This window comes from Polyodon spathula, chromosome 8, assembly GCF_017654505.1.
Source record: "Polyodon spathula isolate WHYD16114869_AA chromosome 8, ASM1765450v1, whole genome shotgun sequence".
NCBI classification, from domain to species: Eukaryota; Metazoa; Chordata; class Actinopteri; order Acipenseriformes; family Polyodontidae; genus Polyodon; species Polyodon spathula.
In genome coordinates this window covers 36,889,383-36,908,761 of record NC_054541.1, presented here as the reverse complement: position 1 = coordinate 36,908,761, position 19,379 = coordinate 36,889,383, and the positions used below count along the sequence as shown (strand labels likewise).

The window sequence follows — 19,379 nt, the reverse complement described above, 5'->3', positions numbered from 1 at the left end:
ATGACTGTCCGGGATTAAAAACAAAAACATACATAGATTTCCAAGTATGAAAAGATTATCTTGAAATAAAATATACATATTCTATCTTTAATTCCACAGCCTTCACCATTTTTTTAAATCCAATTTTTGTTTTCAATCCATTGTCAATATTGTCCATCAGATATCTTATCAGATATTATTTTCCAAATAATTCTAGTTTCTTACAATGTTCTTTTTATGTGGCTAGCTTGAAGATGAGCGGAACGAAGTGCAACGCTTGTTGTCTCAGGAACGCAGTGCCAGGGCTCTGCAGGAAGGAATACTAAACAACCACCTTCATAGACAAAAGGAAATTGAAGAGGAAAACAAAAAGACTGTCACAAAAAGCACAGAGGTATTGGTTTATTTAAAACAAGGATCTGTTTAGAGTGGTAATGAGGGAAACCTAGACTGACTTCTATCTTTTCTGTACTACAAAGGTGTTTTCCCAGCTCTCTGAAGTGAGTGACAGAGAAAAGGATCTGCTTCAGCAGAACCGCAGTCTTCAAGATGAGATATCTGTGTTGAAGCTGGAGCTGGATCGGGTTCGAGCCCGTAGCCAGGAAGAGGAGGGGCGGTACCTTGAGGAGAATGAGGCTCTGAAAGAAAAAATTGAAGATTTGAAACAAGATCTAAAACTAAACGAAGAAGCCCTGGCACAGACTGTCTTGCAGTACAGTGGACAGCTGAATGCTCTGAAGACAGAAAGCACCATAATGACATCCAAACTGGAGCAGGAGAAGCAAAATAAAGACAAGCTAGAGGCAGATGTGGAGTCTTTGCATACACAACTGACCTCAGCACTCCAGGAGCTTGAACGCAGTCAGTCTGGCAAAGTGGATGCTGAGCGAACCTTCCAGCGAGAGCGAGATGAGTGGCTGCGCCTGCAAGAAAAGCGCACTCATGAGACCACAAGCCTGCGGGATTCCCTTAACAGCTTGTCACAACAGCTCAGCAAAGCGGAAGCGAAGGCTAACTCTCTGGAGAATGAGTGTCACCGTGCCACTCTGTCCAACACAGAGAAATCGCTCCTATTAGAAAGCATGCAGCGCGAGCGAGAGCAAGCCCAGTCCCGCCTGAAAGAGCTGGAGAGCTTACTGCAGGCTGAGAAAGAACAGACAAGCAAGTCCTCAGTTCGACAGGAATCCATGCAAGAAAGGATGGCCCAGGCGCAGAGTGAAAACATACTACTGCGTCAGCAACTAGAAGAGGCGCAGAACAAGGGAATCATCAAGGAGAGGACAGTGAGCGACGTACAGGAACGCTTCAATGACATCTTAACAAACCTGCGGGCAGACAGTGAAGGGAGGGTTCAGATTGTGGAAGACAGGAACAAGGAACTTATGGCCAAAAACGTTGAACTCAGGGAGCAGGTCTATGAGCACCAGAATGAAAAAACAGAGAGAGAGGTAGATGTCAAAGTTATTTTTGCATTGCATGAATCCTGGTAATAACTAGAGCATAGATAGTGAAAAAATAGAACATTAATAGAGGATACTCGCATGTACATTCATGGGGTATTGTAGTTAGCAATAGATAAACTGCTAACCCCTGGTGCCTGTGCATTAGGTCAGTCTGATGGCAGCCAGTTTAAGTAATTAGGAACCAGTAAACCGCAGCAAATGGTCAGCTTTATCGCTGTATTTAAAATACCAGCATGTGCTGAATTTAAAATACACAACATCCTCGGTCAACACCCCTTTAAGATTGCTTATACAGTAAATGGACTTTGTTACTTTGTGTCCCATTTGAATTTATGCGGAACAAAACTGTTTACACACCAAAGACTGCATTCTTTATAATTGGGTGTTCAGTGGAAGTGGCATTTAAAATTATAAGAAATATGTTCTACAGATTATTCTGAAGTGTTCTATCCTATAGTATTAACGTATCTTAAATGCAGTTCATCACAGTGCACGAGTCATTCTTCGATCACAAGAATATAATACAAAGTGTACCACTTCACCACCAGCTTGGCTGTTTTACTTTCAGTAATACTAACTTCCTCTTTGTCCTCTGTTTAAGAGATTTTACACTGTCTGCCAGTGTAAAGAAAATGATTGGGAATTATATATATTTATTTATTGGGAAAACTGAAAATATTGTTTACATTGAAATATTAAAAATAACTTGCTTTGGACAGTCCATCTGGAGCTATAAACCTGTATTACATGTTGAATAACAGTAGCCGTGTTTACAGCAACTTTTGGCATCCAGAATGAAACATTTTTCCAGGATTTTGATGTCTTCACACCGCATCCTACTACACTTGTCTAGACTTGTGAAATGCATGTTCCAAGTGTGTAATGCCTAGAGGGGGTAGGCCAGTGCCAGTTTGGTATGGTTGCATGGGTCAAAATACAGCAAATTTAAGGGACACATTGAAAAATCTACATTACGGACAGAAGTACACTTCCTTATCTCCTGTAATCACTTTGCAAGTCTTGTATTAAGAAATGCTTATCTCACAACTTCAGAAAAAATAACGCAAGGCCCCTGAAACTCGGTATAAAAAACAAGCAACCATGGAAAGGACACCATGGTCAAAAGTACATTCTTAGGAATTTCACAACAGACTTCTCTGGTTGTTACTGTACATTGTATAAATAACAAATACAGTATAAAGTCAAGATATACACACCTTCATACCAGTGTATTTTGTTCTCTGGGTACTCCGGTTTCCTCCCACAGTCCAAAGACATGCTGTTCAGGTTGATTGGTCATTTTAAATTGCCCTCTGTGTGAGTATTTGTGCGTGTGTGTGTGTGTGTGTGTGTGCCGTGCAATGGACTGACGTCTCATCCAGGGTGTATTCCTACCTTGCGCCCTATGTCTGCCGGGTTAGGCTCTGGCTCATCGCGACCCTGTAGAGGATTAAGCGGTTATTGACAATGGATGTATTAGTAGTAGCGGTAGTCTGTGGCACACCTTTTGCACAGCACATTAACAATGTTTTGGATTTATTAACGGATAAATACATTTACCCATCCTCAGATTTAAAAAAAAAAAAAAAAAAGAATGACAAATAGAACATTCTAGTTACATCTGCCTAAACCTAAAATGCTATAGTCGTTGTAAACACCCATTTTAATGTAATTTATTAGTGTTTATTAATGGCATGGCTCTCATGTTGCGTGCCATAAGAAATATTAGCTTTGCCCCTTTTAAATTACCATAAATTTGCACCCACTGATGCGACACTGTTTGTTGTAAACTGGATTTTTTCAGGAATAATAGCAGTACTATCATTTTCTCTATTTTTGTGGTAAACCTAGACAGTGTCATTTAAAAAAAATAATAAATCAGTATCCTTTTATATAATGTACGAGTAAAAGGGCATAAAGGAGACTCAATACTTTAACTATACAGTGAGTTGTAATTTTCAAAAGAAGCAAAATATGAACTAGGTTGGTAAGTGTTTTTTAAAAACCTGATTAGACCACAGAGAGTGGGGTATTTAACCCTTTGAGTAGTATGAACGTACCGGTAAGTCATTGAATTAATGCTTCCCAGGGAGTACGAACGTACCGGTACATTCTGCACATTTTGAGCTTTGAACTTGAACTTTGAATTTGAATTACTGAGTCTACAAAACTTCTGACAATCTGATATAGCAACTCTAGGTGTCTGTAAAACCTTGTAGTGGTCTCTTGCGCCATCTGCCAGATATTTGCAGAATTACAACAAACCCAGTTGCAAAATGTCAACAGCGTCTGGAAAACGGCGAGAAATGCTCTGTGGGAAAGTACTAGAAATTATATTCAATTCCGATTCACATTTAAATTATTCTACTGAATCAGATGTTAATGAAAACATCAGTGAAGAATATTTACTTTCATCAAGTGGCCCAAGCTCAGACAATGTGACAAGGATCACTGACCTATGTTTTCCTCACTGCCTGCTTCATTCACCCTCACCACGTGACAAGGATCACTGACCTACGTTTTCCTCACTGCCTTCTTCATTCACCCTCACAACGTGTTTACCTGGATGTGATCTTTCTCTCTCTCTCGCTCTCATTTATTTATTTATTTGTTTTTTTTGGATCCTGATCGTTGTTTATTGATTACCTGTTATTTTTGTCAAAACCTTTCGCTATGACAAAATAACAATTAATATTTATTTGTTTTGTTTATTTACTATAAGTAGTAATTGTTTACATATTTTCATTGTGTAATAAATTGCTAATACGCCTACTAACAAATGTGTCGATGTGAGGCGTGTAAATATGAAAAATTATGTAAAATTAAAAAAAAAAAAAAAAAAAAAACTCACTCCAGTGGGCCCATCAAAACATTCTAAAACTCACTAAAAGGGTTAAAAGGGACATATATAGAAAATGTTGTTGGTTGGTTACAACTTGGCCCCTTTTTTATTTTTAAATTACACACACAATAATTCAGTGACCAAGACAGAGTTCTAAAAACTACTGGTATTTTAAAACCCATTTCTGATTTCGCTTCTTTTGAAATTCACATTGTTAGTCTCTTATTGTACACAGTTAGCATTTGAATTAAGTTTGTGGACCACCCTGTACAATAGGCTTGGTGGAAGGTTCACTTAATATACTGTGATCTACTATCTGGTTGATAATTATTTATTTTAAAGTTGTAAATGCACTATAGCTTGAAACGCATCTTTCATTTGTGTTTGTCAGGCTGCTTTAAGGCAACTACAGCAGGAACTTGCTGATGCTCTGAAGAAATTGTCCATGTCTGAGGCATCACTGGAGGTCAACACTCGCTATCGCAATGATCTTGAGGCAGAAAAAATTCGCTTTCAGAAAGATGTCGACAGGCTAAAAGGAAAGGTATTGTAATTTTAAAATGACAGTCTTAAAATTAACATAAGAACAAACTTTTAATGAAAGCGCCATTCCAATTATAAAACAAACAAATTCCACTCTGTCACAATGAAAACGTATCTCATAGCAACAGATCAGTGCATTAATTACAAGGTATGTGAATTTCAGCTACAGGAAATGGAAGACCAGTTCATTCAGTCAGAGCGTCGGATTCACGAATTAAAGAATGCCCTGGATGACAAAGAGCGACAGGTTATTGCCTCCTCACAGAAGCTGCAGGAGATTCTGTCTGCATCCTCTGGAACAGAGAAGAGAGTCAAGCAGTTGGATGAACATATTCAAAGGTGTGTACTATCTAGAAATCATTAATACAAATAAGTCATATAAGGAAAAACGTGCACCCAACTGTAATAAGTCCTTAAAATTTAAATTCAAAGTATGTCTCTTATTTCACCAACTTCTGTGGTGACATCTTACTAAGTTGACTGAAGTCTGTAGACTATTCTTTGTTTTGGTGGTAAATCGCTAGAACAGAGGTTCGTGCCCTCGTACCCTTTGAAATGGTACTTTTGTATTTTGTAATTCAAGTCTTTTCTGAACTGTGATTTGTGACATTGTTTTTAGACTTGAAATTGAAAATGCCAGATTGGAGGCTACAGCCAAACAGCAGACAAATAGAATAGAGGTTCTGCAAAAAGAAGTGCAAGAGTCTGCTTCGGTAAGTTCCCACTTTTTTTTTTTTTTACAAAAATTACATGACGTTAAATATTTATTTGTAGAGGCTGTTTCATTTCATAAAAAAAAAAAATCCTTTTTTTATACACTGCATTTATCAATTCATAATTGTATCAACTGGAGTGCCTTATATATTCATTGTACTTTTATTTATCAATTTTACTGAAAATATTTTTGTTCGGGAAGTTGCAGGAAAACAGCATTTCAAGCCCTGTAATTCATTTAAATGTTCTAAAGAAATAATTTATCCTATAGTAAAAATCCTGTTCAACTTTTAAACTTTGTGATTTTACTGTAAATCCTGATTAACCCAATTTGTTAAACAGTTTATCTGTGAATCTGGGTTGGAGTAGACAGACAGGGTTCCTAAATAAGAAGCCTTCTGTTTAATCTTTAGTAATAAACTGTGGGCTTCGGTAGAGCTGTAGTAGTAATAGATTTATCAAAATGATGTGATCTCTGTGTATAGGTTAATATTAAGAAACAATGTCGACTTATCTACCTGGAGTTACACTACAGCGTAATTCAATCTTTTTTCAGACGTCAGATCAACCAGATGAGATGGGGGTTGGTATTTAAGATGTGATTTTGATGATAACAATTACGCTTTTAAAAAAAATATTTTTCTGGTGGTGCTGCGTTTTTTAGTTTTTCCTTTTTTGTTGGATAACTTTTGTTTTTTCACCATTGCATTCTGTACTCATAGTTAATCAATGAGATGGACATGTTGTTTGTTTTAAGACACCAAAAAACATTAGATATAGCTGATTTATTACTGCATATGGGTTATACTTTTGAGAACAAAATGAATATTATTGAAACTGCATGAAGTATGTTTTATCTTTTCAGTTATTAGACTATCTTTTGTAGAGTTTAGCCTTTTTAAATTTAGTTGTATTATTTTTTTATGTAGATGGGTGCGTTAAATTCAGAGTTAAGTACAGATGACAAAACTGCCTTAATTGCTCCTTTTAATATTTCTGTAGGTGCGGAATCGTTTAGAGGATTTGGTTACAAATTTACAAGGAGCCAAGATCAGTTTAGAAGAGCAGCTTAATCAAGAGGTTGGTCTAATTTTTTTTTTTCATTGCACTTACATATTTATCATATTTATCTCTATAGAAAAAAAGAAGTCCAAAAAGTGAGACATTGATAAAAAAAAAAAAAAATAGTTACAAAATAGTTTTGTTGTTACCATGGCACATCCTGTCTTCTATGTTTTTTTTTCCCCAGTTAAGTTCCATTACCTATGTTCTGAATGCATTTTATACACACATCTGCTTTTGTAACATTCTTTTTATTTAACCTGGGTATAGGTTCAAAACAGACTCGTGTTTTTTTTTTTTTTTTTTTTTTTTTTAATTGTGTTTGTCTTAGGCTCCCAAGTGGCACATCCAGTAAAGGCACTCCGCGTGGAGTGCAGGATGTGCCCTATAGCATGGAAATCGCAGGTTCGAATACAGGCTATGTCATTGCCGACCGTGACCGGGGGTTCCTAGGGGGCAGCGCACAATTGGCATAGCGCCGCCCTGGTAGGGAGGGCTTGTTGGCAGGGCAATCCACGGTTCACCATGCAGCAGTGACTCCTGTGGCTGATAGAGCGTCTGCAGGTCTGCAGTGGAGCTATTCAGATCTGTGTTGTTCTCTGGCACTATAGGTCTGATGGCTTCAATGTGGATCCACAGTGTGAGAACTACATTTTAAAATTAAAATAAATAAATGTGTGTTTGTCTTGAAGGCTCAAAAACAAAGTATGCTGTCGCATAATGCACAAGACTCGCATCTCCTCTGGGAAGAAGAACTGAAGTCAAGAGCCAAACTAGGGCATAGACTGGCTCAGCTAGAAAGAGAAAAAGTTGAAGTGACAAGCCAGGTAAATGCAAAAAGTACTGCAAAAAAGTTTTGTTCTTAAGCCACAGCTGTAATTTTATGTTTTTTGTTGTTTGTTTTGTTTTTTTTTACAGTATTGTGGATTACCCTGTATTACCTTTTCATGCACATTGACCACACTACAGACTACGCATTTTGCATTCTACTGTATAAAATAAATACATAACAAAAAGCACAGGTTTTCATTTAAAAACATGGATAGCAGTGATTTTGTAGTAGACTTGTCCTGTTTTATAGTTGTGACTTTTCTTGCAGATGGAAACAGAAAAGAAAAAGACTAAAAAGATAGCAGAGCTAAAGCGATCTACAGAGGCAAGGCTTGACCAGGAGATGAAGAGAAACAGTGAACTTCAAAAGGAAATGAACAGGTGTCTCATGGACTGTTTTGCATATTTTGTTTATATTAATGTGTGGAATATAACTATAGGCTGACATATTTTCAAGGCACAGGAAGCCTGTTCTAGTACACAGTTAACTTATTTATTTTCTATTCTTGTGTATTTTGAAGGATGAGAACACTTGTTAAAACCGCCAAGAAAAAGCAGAAGCAGCAAGACACTGGAGAGTTTGCATCCCAGCTCGGCAGCATTCGGGGGGAACTGGATAACAGACACCTGGAGACTAATGCTAGATTAAAGTCTAAGGTAAGAATTTGTTGTTTAGTACATGAGTGGAAACTCTCATTCTCTTTCATTGGTATTCCAAATTCTGTTAACTTTTTAGATAACAGGACCCTGTGCAGTTTCAATAAAGAAACCTTCCAAATTGAAAGCAAACCTGTTGCTGAGTGGCAGATACATCTGGAGTCAGACAAGACCAGAAGCAACACACAACTGACCTTTATTTTACCTTTTTTTTATTAAATTAAAACCCAGGACCTAGTAAAGACCAGAGCACTTGTCTTAACACTGTGTAACAATTTTTTTTTTGTTCCTGGGTAGTAAGTGTTATTTCCTAATTGCTTATGCCTCAATTATGCCTCATTATAATCGTAAATCTCGAAAAACTACTCACTTCTAAATCTTTTGTAGTCATTTTTGTATTACTTTAGTATAAATACATGTTAATTTGGATTCATATGTTGTTTTTTTCTGACTTTATGTGAACGAAAATTAATGAAAACTGCCTTTTAATTTTTACACTTCATTTTATGGAAAATCGATGATCATTAGGTGTTAAAGGGGTATTTTAAAAGAATACTGTTGACTTTTGCCTCCAAAGCTTTTTTTGTAGACCAAATAAAGTAAATAGTTCAAATTTTTATGTAAAATAGATATATTTTTTTCTTTCAAAATGACTTTACACAGATTGATGAACTCTCCCAGCAATTAGAAAAAGAATCCTTACAATCGACAAGGCTAGAATCCACCAACAGTGATTTGAGGGAACAACTGTCTTCAATGAAAGCACTGCGCAAAAGCCATGAGAAGCTGGAGAGGAGCAAGAGGCAACTTGAAGAGGAGCTGTCAAGTGTTCATCGCCAAATGGAAACAATGATAGAGCAATGCAGACGAGAGGCCGAGGAAAGGGCTAGACAGGAAATAAGGCAAAAACTTGAAGAAGTCAATCTGTTTTTGCAGGTAAATGTTGATTAACCTGAATACATCATTCTACGTGGAAAAATTGAAAAAACTAAAACTTCTGTGGAGAAAAACAGGAAACTGTTCATTCCACAAAGTTGAAATGAAACACATTGAAAATGTTTTTACAGAAATCCCGTCGGCAAGGATACATTAGGCAGGAGTGTGTCCTCTTACATACAGTGGCCCACTCAGGACAAAGAACATTTAAAAAAAAAAAAAAAAAAAAAAAAGATTGTCAAGATCACAAGATAAATTGAGATATGACATTTTGAGATCTTAGGATCTTGACAAGATGTATCGTTTTCTCCAGGTGATTTATGAGTCTCAGAACATATTTTCTCATTTACCCATTCTGTATCTTAACCTGTTCATATTTAACTTTTTGGTTCATTTAATTAACATATACAAAACAATTGTCAGGTTAAGGCTTTATGATTATTTAGACCCTGGATCACAGATGAAATAAGTAATACTAGAAAATTATTGGAACCATTTATGTTCCATGCAAGTAAGACTGCATACAGGATAAATTGTAGCTATATGGTCGCTGTTATTGCTTTTCTTGTTACCAATTACAAGTTCTGTAAGGTGCCAATTTTTGTGTCATTTAAGTTAAAATTCAAAAATAGGGAAAATGAAATCATTCTGTAGAAATGTTTGTTGTAATTGTTTATCTATGTTTTTAAAGACACAGGCAGCCTCTCAAGAAGCCTTAGAACAAATAAAAGCCACCAATGAAGCAACTTTAAGAAACCAGCTGGAACAAAGAATACGAGACCTTGAGGGAGAGCTGAGTAGAGCACAGAGTACACAGCAGAACAGCTTGAGCCAGCGGGACTCAACGCAGACCGAGCTGGAGAGATACAAGGAGCTTTATTCACAAGAATTAATATTACGCAAGTCCTTGGCAGCCAAACTAGACAGGTAAGACTGCATGTCAGTTGTGTTCATGTGCCTTAAATTAGTCTGGCATTTAAATGTCAGAGCTTAAAATACTGAAGTATGTACTGAGGTTGCTGTGCAGTCACTCTCTGAAATTATATGGTCATTAATAATATTGTAAGGCTAATGTAAACATTTCTGATTAGCAGGGATTCTAGTTTAAAAAAATCCAGGTAAAATACAAAAAAAAAAAACAGCTATTCCGCAATTAAATAAAAGGTTAAAATCGAGTCATCCTCCCCCCCCCCATCACATTATAAAATATACAGACAGTACTATTGAATAACAGTTAACACAGGAAGTATTTATTATACACTTTTAAATTCAAAGGAAGTTACAAGCTCACCAGTGTCATCAATCAGTAATATAAACAAACTTGCCATTTTACGTTAGACATTACAAATACTTCTGTGTAGTAGTAGTAGTAAAAACCAAAAAATAGTATTCATATTAGTTTATCTTAGAGTTGCTGTTTTGTCATCTGGATGACCCGATCTTAGGGGTGATTTTTTTTTTTTTTTTATCGTTTTCGGCGTCTGTAACAGATTGTTCAGTAGTAACAACGCACTGGATACTGAAGTAAACTGCAGCTACATTCCATCATGTGACAGCGTGCCTTGTTCAACCTTGACTTCTGTACACCAGAAGCATTTTTATTGAACAAGTATGTTTACATAAATTTAAAGCAAAATTACTTCTGTTGATGATTATGTATGATAATTGTATTGATTTAGTTATCAAACAAAGAAAGCCTTGCATGTTTTTGCCCCACTGTAAGTGTAAAACAAACAAAAAATTGACAGCATAGAAGGTGTTTTTCTGTGTTATTTCACAGCAAACTGGTTCCTAGGATTCCTGCTGATTTAGTGATGTGTTAATTGGAATACCCAAAAAGATACTTGCTGTATGCTAATTGTACATTACAAAATAATTGTTAAACTATATATATATATATACAAATTTGTGGCTTCAGCATGTTCTAAATAAAAAGGTCGTCTTGTGTTTCAGATCGAATGAGAGGCTGGCTGAAGCCAACACTAAGCTGCTGAATGAGCGTCAGCGCAACAAGTCGTTCATAGCTAGCAGCATTGTAAACGGGAGCCTGACTGCAAGTCCTGTCCTTGACATGAATCGGCTTCAGGGCAGCATCGGAAACTTTGGTGGCACTCTGGGCCCCCTTAATAGAAATCTAGGGCTTGGAGGAAGTTTCCTGAACCCAGTGGGAGATGGCTCGTCTCTAAACAGCATGGATGCTTACATAGCAAAGGTTAGTAATAATAATAATAATAATAATATAAAAGTTTTAAATATTTTAAAGATTATTTTATAACTATTGGCTCGTATATTGATATAACCAGATCGGTCTCCCTGGCTGTCAGTACTCCCCACTTGTTTTGAAAAAAATGTCTCTGCTGACAGTATTTGTTTTTTACACCTCACAAATAAATTAAGTCTCAGCAATATTAAGGTATATACATTATTGTTGGTGACAATTTTTTAATGCCAATGAACATGGTAGATAAAAACCAAACAATATATTGACAGATGCAGATAAATCAACAGCTTCTTCGTTATTGTTATGACTGTATTTGTTTTTTAAACAGCTATATTAAAAATATTAAAGATCAGAAACTCGTTTTTCAAAAGTAGACTAACACCACATTGAAAGGCACATTACGGTTTATTAATCTTGCCTTATGATTCAACTTACTTGTTAACTTTCCAACCAGTGATTTAAAAAAAAAAAAAAAATAAAAAAAAAAAAATTCTCTTGGTAGATGACTGAAAGTTATATTGTGTTGTAGTCTTAAATTTGAAAATAAATTATATTGAGATTTTTTTTGCAATTGTGAAAAAATAATTACATATTTAATTTCTAAGCTGTCATTTTCAAATGTAAAAAACATCAAGAGCTTAAATGTTCTCCAGAAAAACTGTATAGAATTTGAAATATTGGTCTTCAGTGTTTATATGGTGTCCAACATGAGTTCAGGTTGTCTACTTGAAATTGGCACTTGTGCTGTCAAACTTATTCTTCACTTGTTTGAATCCTCAAGACAATTTTTTTTTTTTTTAAAAACCTGTTGACGATTTCCTCTTCCCTCTATTTTTCCATTTTCCTTTAGTGTGGGATTCTAGAACAACTTTGTACATAACTATTTTTGTTTCTTACTCCTTCAGCTCCTAGCTCAAAAGTCTGTTTTCTTCTCTTCAGCCTGACACATGACAAGGTGTGTAGCTGTATGCGCTAACCTTAACCTTCACAATTTATCTAATGTAGTCAGAATTTCATAGGGAAAAAGAAAGACGATCATTTTGAATAACTTCATATAATGCAAATGACTAGTGCAACCAATTCTAAAGATTTAAAACAAAACAAACAAAAAAACACATTGCGGGATTTCTTGGACAGAATTTAAGATCTCAACGTATTCAGCTCCAGTACCTGTCTGGTCAGTAACACCCCCTTTTCCCTCAACTCTCTTGTACTGTTTTTTTTTTAATTTTGTTTCAAATTCTGCTTTCAGATGCAAAATGAATTGGAGAAAAGCATCACAAAGGAACTAGACCATGGTATGTTGTTTGTATAGCCCTAGTAATATTGAATTTTCGTAGTGTCTCCTTGCTTTGGAACATACAACAAACATTTAATGTGTGAACACTAATTTAACATAAGTGCGTGTGTGATCAACACACTATAATATAATATATAATATATATATATATATATATATATATTATATCAGTCAGAAGAAATCTTTTATTCTACATTATCCCATTTTGGCATCTATTTACAGCCACAGCTGATCTGGACGGTGGATCTACAAGAATGTCTCCTGTTGGATCAGCTGCAGGCTCTCTAAAAAGCCTAAACCTTGACCAGGATCCTGTTGCCAGAGCGACTCAGCAATACTTAGAAGTCTTAAAGAAAAACTACATGATATAAATAGAAGATTATGCATGTTCCATGTTTACATTAAATGTCAGTTCAATGTGAATAATATTTTAAAACAAATATTGAATGTAAAAAATAGAAAACAAAATCATTACAGGGAAAAAACGTTGTTTTTAAGTGTCTTCATATGTAGAGCCATATTTTCATTAAATCAGCATTACTGATATAAACCTGTAATTCAACTGTTCCAGGCTACTTTTTATGTAATAAACACCACATCCTTCAATTTTTTTTTATATGTATACCCTATTTTATTTTTATGCAATGGAATATTTGTTTTGTATTTTACGGTTTCTTCCATTTTCCAAGCAGTATTAGATGCATACTTGCCAAGGTATTTGTAGACTCACTACATTTTGTACATTCCATTAAATGGTGCAACAATCATTTATTTTTGTTTTTATGTGGGTTTTATTTGAAAACTTTTATGACATTTGGTGTAATGATGGTATTCGGTCTGACTGCGATTAGTTATCAATTTATTAACAGGAAACTGCAGACAAGACTTTTCTTTTTCATTGTTTAAAACAATTTAACTATTTTACAGAGAAGAAAGATTGACATATTCATTTCCTTTGGATGTATGTAATATAGGTCACTTCCATGCACTGAAGAGTGGCTTTTGATAACCTTGGTTCACAAACTGGCCCCTATAAATTGCAATTTGTATCTGAAGCTGTTTTAAAAAAAAAAACAAACACTAAATAATTCAGTGTCAAACAAGACACATTACTATAAAAAAACAGGGTACTTTAATTATAAATGTTGGTGAAATAAATAGCCGAGTAGCCCAAATAATAAATCTACTGCAGTGTTACAACTAACAAAGAACATCAACAATGCAGATGATCTATTGGCTTTTTCCATGGCCACGTGATTTTGAAGAAGATATTGCTAAAATGAGAGCTGCTACTCATTACTCCTTACATATAGATTGTTTGCACATTTCTGTAACCAGATAAAGATTATTACATGGATAATAATTTAAAAGTAGATAAGATTTCATCCTTCAGACCATGCTGGCATAAAATGAGTAACAAATACAAACTCAATCTCCATCAAATGTGTGTGTGTGTATAAAAAAATAACCTCACTAAACAGTCCCAAAAAAGTAGTGAGTCTTTTTAAATTGATTCTCAAACCACAACATCTGCAGAACAAAATAAATCTGACAAGTCCTTAATTCTGACTCAAGATGTCAGTGTACAACTGAATTCAGGGGTTCAGCACGGATGTTTCCTAAATCCAGAGCAGAATCTGTTTCTTCATCAATTTCTCCAATTACTGCCCTGCAAAATAAAAAAAACATATGCACAGTATTAATGCAGCATAAATAATCATCAGACACATGATATGGCTGTCGCATTACAGTGGTACTGTATCTATCCCAGTAAAAAGTATGACATTTGTTCACAAAAAAAAAAACAGTACTAATAAATAACTAAATTAAAAAAAAATTGTAAGGAACTTTCCTGTCATACTTACACGTTATCTCCTCTAACAATATACAATCCCAACACCACTTGTTCAACTCCTTGAGTAGAACTGAATACTCGTTCGTGACTCTCATCCAGGATTAGATTAATAGTCTGATCAAATCCTTTTAATGTCCCCTGTTGAAAAAAAAAATTATATAGAGCATAAATCTTATGTTGCCCAATATTTCTTTATCTTGATGTGGATACTAGAAGAAATGGAACCATAAACTGCATATTCTCACGCTATAACACAACTGTCTGTAGCATGAAAGTTGGCCCATCACCCAACATGAACAGCTCAGCAGTGAATCACACAGAAAAAAAAGATGGGAGTTTCAGTTAACATTATGACATAGCTGTCGTATAATTAAATAAATGCACATATTTTATGTAGGTTTTGCCACCTGATGTGCACATTTCTCATTCTCATAATTAGGCTAAAAACACATACAGAAATATTTAGCGCTGATTACTTAATATCTCATTGTCGAACCACCTGGGGAAAATTATGCTGACATTATTTGTACACCAAATTCGATCTATTTACATGTTTATTTTAAGAACGAATCAGTGGTGATTACACACACAGTGTAACATTTTTTTTTTGGTTCCTGGGTAGTAAGTGTTATTTCCTAATTGCTTATGCCTCAAAAGTATAGAAAATGGCTATTATTCCCCACAAACTTTGCTTTTGTGACCAGGACAGTGATATTTTGAAATTTACCCATTTTCCAGAACATTCCAGATAGATTCAGTGCTGAGTAAACTTGGAGTAACTTCTAGAACTTTCCAGTAATATAAATAGTAGTTTAAATACAGGGGCCTTAAGCCCACCAGTTCAGTTTAGTTCAAGCTGCCTAAGTGGATACATATCTGCATTTTTCTGAGATGCCATCAAGAGGCTGCAAGCATCCGGCAGACGCATTTTGCTATGTCTGCGGCCAATTTATCAAGACAAGAGCGAAAAAGTACTCCATGGAAGCATCTGCTAAGATGTGTGAGGCCTACAAGGCATATTTCGGCATGCCTGTCGGGGATCAAGACAAACCCTGGGCACCTCATTTCACCTGCGAGCACTGCAAAAAAACTCTGGAAGGTAAGATGGACAATTGTTGCTTGGAATTTTGTTATAAAATTTGTTAAAATTTTTAAAATTGTAAAAGTTTTTCATTTTAAAATGTTTTACAATTTTCAATGTTACTGAAAAAATATATCATATATGAAAAATGTTGCGAGAATCTCTTACACATTAGTCATGGGTGAAATAAATGTATTTTTGTAGGATGGTACAGAGGGGAAAAGAGAGCCATGAAGTTCGCTATCCCAAGAATTTGGCAGGAACCCACTGACCACTCAAGCAACTGCTACTTCTGCATGGTGGACCCTTCCAAATGTCGGACTGGCAAGAATGCACCTGCTATCACGTATCCGGACCTTCCTTCATCCATCGCCCCGGTGCCACACTGCTATGAGCTCCCCGTACCCACTCCTCCGGAGAGAGAGCAGCCGTCTTTAGAAGAGAGCAGCAAGTCAGACAGCGAGGAAGACGTTGTAGATCCAGATGACAATTTTAGAGGTGGAGCTGAGGAGAGAAATCCATACTACCCCAACCAAAAAGACCTCAACTACTTGATTAAAGATCTTGGTCTCACCAAGTCCAATGCCGAGCTTTTGACATCTAGGCTCAAGCAGTGGAACTTGTTGGATGAAAGTGTGCAAGTCGCAGATCAGAGGAAGCGTCACCAACCTTTTTCCAGCTTCTTCACCCGTCAAGATGGGCTCTGCTTCTGCCACAATGTGACCAGTCTGTTCGAGGCAATGGGAATCGCCTGTAACCAGAATGACTGGCGCCTCTTCATTGACAGCTCATCCCGGAGCCTCAAAGCCGTGCTGCTCCATAATGGTAACAAATACCAGTCTCTTCCCCTGGCATCAAGACCTTGCTGGACGCCTTGAAGTATGATGAGTACGGCTGGGAGGTCACAGGAGACTCCAAAATGGTAGCATTCCTGATGGGTCTCCAAGGCGGTTTTACCAAGTTTCCCTGCTATCTTTGCCTTTGGGACAGCAGGGGCACCAAGGCGCACTACCACAGGTGGGACTGGCCACAGTGGACCGAGTTCTCTGTGGGGAGGAACAACGTCAAGTGGGAGCCACTGGTGGACCCCCGGAAGGTGCTGATGCCATCACTGCACATCAAAATGGGCCTTATGAAACAATCTGTCAGAGCTCTAGATAAGGAGTCGGCAGCCTTCAAGTACTTTCAAGACTTCTTCCCTAAACTGTCTGAGGCAAAGGTCAAAGCCGGTGTCTTCATCGGACCACAGATAAAGAAGATCCTGGAGTGCAATGAATTCCCCAAAAAGCTCACTAGTAAGGAGAAAGCGGCTTGGAACAGCTTTGTCGCAGTGGTTCGGGGCTTCCTGGGCAATCACAAGGCCGAAAACTATGTGGAGCTGGTTGAGACTCTGGTGAAGAACTACGGCACAATGGGCTGTAGGATGTCCCTCAAAGCCCATATCCTTGATGTTCATCTTGATAAATTCAAAGAGAACATGGGAGCGTACTCGGAGGAGCAAGGCAAGCGCTATCACCAGGATATACTGGAATTTGAATGCCGCTACCAAGGACAGTATAACGAGAACATGATGGGAGACTACATTTGGGAGCTGATTCGTGAAAGTGATTTACAGTATAATCGTAAATCTCGAAAAACTACTCACTTCTAAATCTTTTGTAGTCATTTTTGTATTACTTTAGTATAAATACATGTTAATTTGGATTCATATGTTGTTTTTTTCTGACTTTATGTGAACGAAAAGACACAAATTCGCCCGTTTTCTCATTGGAAATAGGTAAATTTCAAAATATCACTGCCCTGGTCACAAAAGCAAAGTTTGTGGGGAATAATAGCCATTTTCTATACTTTTGAGGCATAAGCAATTAGGAAATAACACTTACTACCCAGGAACAAAAATTGTGTTACATAGTGTTACCAGTATGTAACATGCCAATTGTCATCAATACTTAATACTGGTCACGCTAATAACTTTGAATTTGAGAATTTTAATTCGAATTAGATTACACATGTGAAATTAAACAAAAATACTGAATGCATTGAAATACTCACCACAATCATTCTCCCATCAGATGTAACAATCGCAACAGTACCTGGTGTCCAAGAGTTAAGGAATGTTAGCTTTGTTCCAAATGCAAATGTGCTTAAGGCAACTAAAAGACAATTGGTAGCAAGGATAATATTGTGCCTCCTCTTTCCTCATGAACCTCGCACTTGAAATTCTCTCTCTCTCAAGGGTTTTTTATTATTTTTTTTTTGCGTAGCAACCGGTGAAATACATGCAATACTAATCAATAAAACCATGGAAAAGCAACCTGAAGCTGGAAACAAAATCAAGACCCAGCATATGGCTAGATGATTCAGGCGTTTGGCGAAGTATGGGAAGCTCTGCTGCTGAATTGTAGTTTTCGACTATAATTTTCTTTTCCGCATGTTTCTTATTTAAATTAATATAATAAAGGTCAAGAATGAGAAATTTGGCAGAATGCTGTTTTTGTGTTGTGTTAAGTTAATTTGCGACCTCTAGTGGCTACTATTACATCCAACGCTAACTGCCCTGAACTTAAAGGTAATACGCAGTAATGTTTTCACGTGTATTTCATAAATAGTCGTAATTTCTGTACTTTTCTCACTTTGTTTTAAAAATTGACTATTAAAGATTAAGGAGCAAAAATGTGGCAGATAAGTAACAGCTGCACAGAGAGGACAGCAGCGGCTTAGAAGCACGATAGTAGTTACAAAACATGGGATATGTGGCAACACTGAACGAAAATTGAATGCAAAATCCATGGAGTTTAATTCAACTTTTCAAATGTTGAAATATATAAAACACACATAAACCATATTCAACTGAAATCAAGATTTATTTAATGAGTTGGTTTTATTAAAGAATATTAAAATAAAGCCAGTTTTTTTTTTTTTTTTTTTTTTTTGCTGTTTTAAATATATATATATATCGAAGAAGGCGACATACGATGTGCAACTTATTTATCTTTTTGCGTGTAGTATCTGCTATATCGATCTGAAAACACTGTCTCGGTCAAAAATGCCTGTTTGGTAAAGTGTATACACATCGCGTATTTTTATTTTATTAAACGCGGTACATGCTCTCTGGATGCTGCACTGGAAGTACCGTCATTAAAAAAAAACGTTATACATTATTTATACACGGTTTCTTGTATTCCAATAAAATTTGCATTTAACCACATGTATGTATGTGTGTGTGTGTGTGTGTGTGTGTGTGTATATATATATATATATATATATATATATATAATATATATATATATATATATATATATATATATATTCTCCATTGGACAGTTAATAAATCTCACAATAGGCCTTAACCACAGCGGCAGTTCTGAACTAAGTTACGCGCCCGTCACGTTTTTTCATTAATTCAAACAGAAATACATTGAGAAAGGATACGGTTGATATAGCTCTCCAGTGCTGTAGACATGGTGCTGTCTTTACCTGCTATTTACGTGACTGTTTTTTTTTTTTTTTTAATTTGAAAAAAGTAGTTCCTCCAACGAAATACACACACAGAGAGAGAGACACTTCCGTCGTAGAGGCCTAGGCAAGAACAGACCTAACTAGAAGATCACAGCTGTGTGTAGTTTACATATGTTAGACCAAACAAGCAGAAACCGCTCGATTTAATAACGGAATTGTGTATCGTTTTAAGATAATCTACTCTTCAGAAAGTACAGTACTTTGTTTTCCTCTCAATATGTGTCATCTTTTTTTAGTACAGGCTTTTCATTACAAAATATGTCCTGGAATATTAATCGGTGAGTCATGCATGCAGCATGCTGCTGTGGGCTACTCTTAGTTTTTGTTTTTCATTTTGACAAAACATGTCCTGGATTTGATTAGTTTTAATTTGTCA

The 19,379-nt window shown here is 36.2% G+C and overlaps 2 protein-coding genes across 9 annotated transcripts in view; one reads left to right on the top strand and one right to left on the bottom strand.

Moving 5' to 3' along the window:
- Positions 1-13,558, top strand: part of LOC121319890 (ankyrin repeat domain-containing protein 26-like) — a 34,798-nt gene extending 21,240 nt beyond the window's left edge. For all 8 annotated transcript variants that reach the window (XM_041257823.1, XM_041257826.1, XM_041257827.1 and 5 more), the window contains 14 exons: positions 227-373; positions 459-1,427; positions 4,676-4,828; positions 4,991-5,166; positions 5,447-5,540; positions 6,544-6,621; positions 7,296-7,430; positions 7,703-7,815; positions 7,956-8,091; positions 8,755-9,027; positions 9,719-9,954; positions 10,981-11,239; positions 12,501-12,546; positions 12,771-13,558. In XM_041257823.1, the coding sequence (XP_041113757.1) occupies positions 227-373; positions 459-1,427; positions 4,676-4,828; positions 4,991-5,166; positions 5,447-5,540; positions 6,544-6,621; positions 7,296-7,430; positions 7,703-7,815; positions 7,956-8,091; positions 8,755-9,027; positions 9,719-9,954; positions 10,981-11,239; positions 12,501-12,546; positions 12,771-12,919 (2,964 nt within the window). In that variant the 3' untranslated portion in view covers positions 12,920-13,558. The remainder of the gene's footprint in view (positions 1-226; positions 374-458; positions 1,428-4,675; positions 4,829-4,990; positions 5,167-5,446; positions 5,541-6,543; positions 6,622-7,295; positions 7,431-7,702; positions 7,816-7,955; positions 8,092-8,754; positions 9,028-9,718; positions 9,955-10,980; positions 11,240-12,500; positions 12,547-12,770) is intronic.
- Positions 13,559-13,661: 103 nt separating this feature from the next.
- On the bottom strand, positions 13,662-19,091 carry LOC121319891 (U6 snRNA-associated Sm-like protein LSm8). Its single transcript, XM_041257830.1, has 4 exons — positions 18,917-19,091; positions 17,537-17,577; positions 14,414-14,541; positions 13,662-14,217 (listed from the first exon to the last, which is right to left on the bottom strand). The coding sequence occupies exons 1-4, from the start codon at positions 18,945-18,947 to the stop codon at positions 14,127-14,129; spliced, it is 291 nt and encodes a 96-aa protein (XP_041113764.1). The 5' UTR covers positions 18,948-19,091; the 3' UTR covers positions 13,662-14,126.
- Positions 19,092-19,379: the final 288 nt, after the last annotated feature.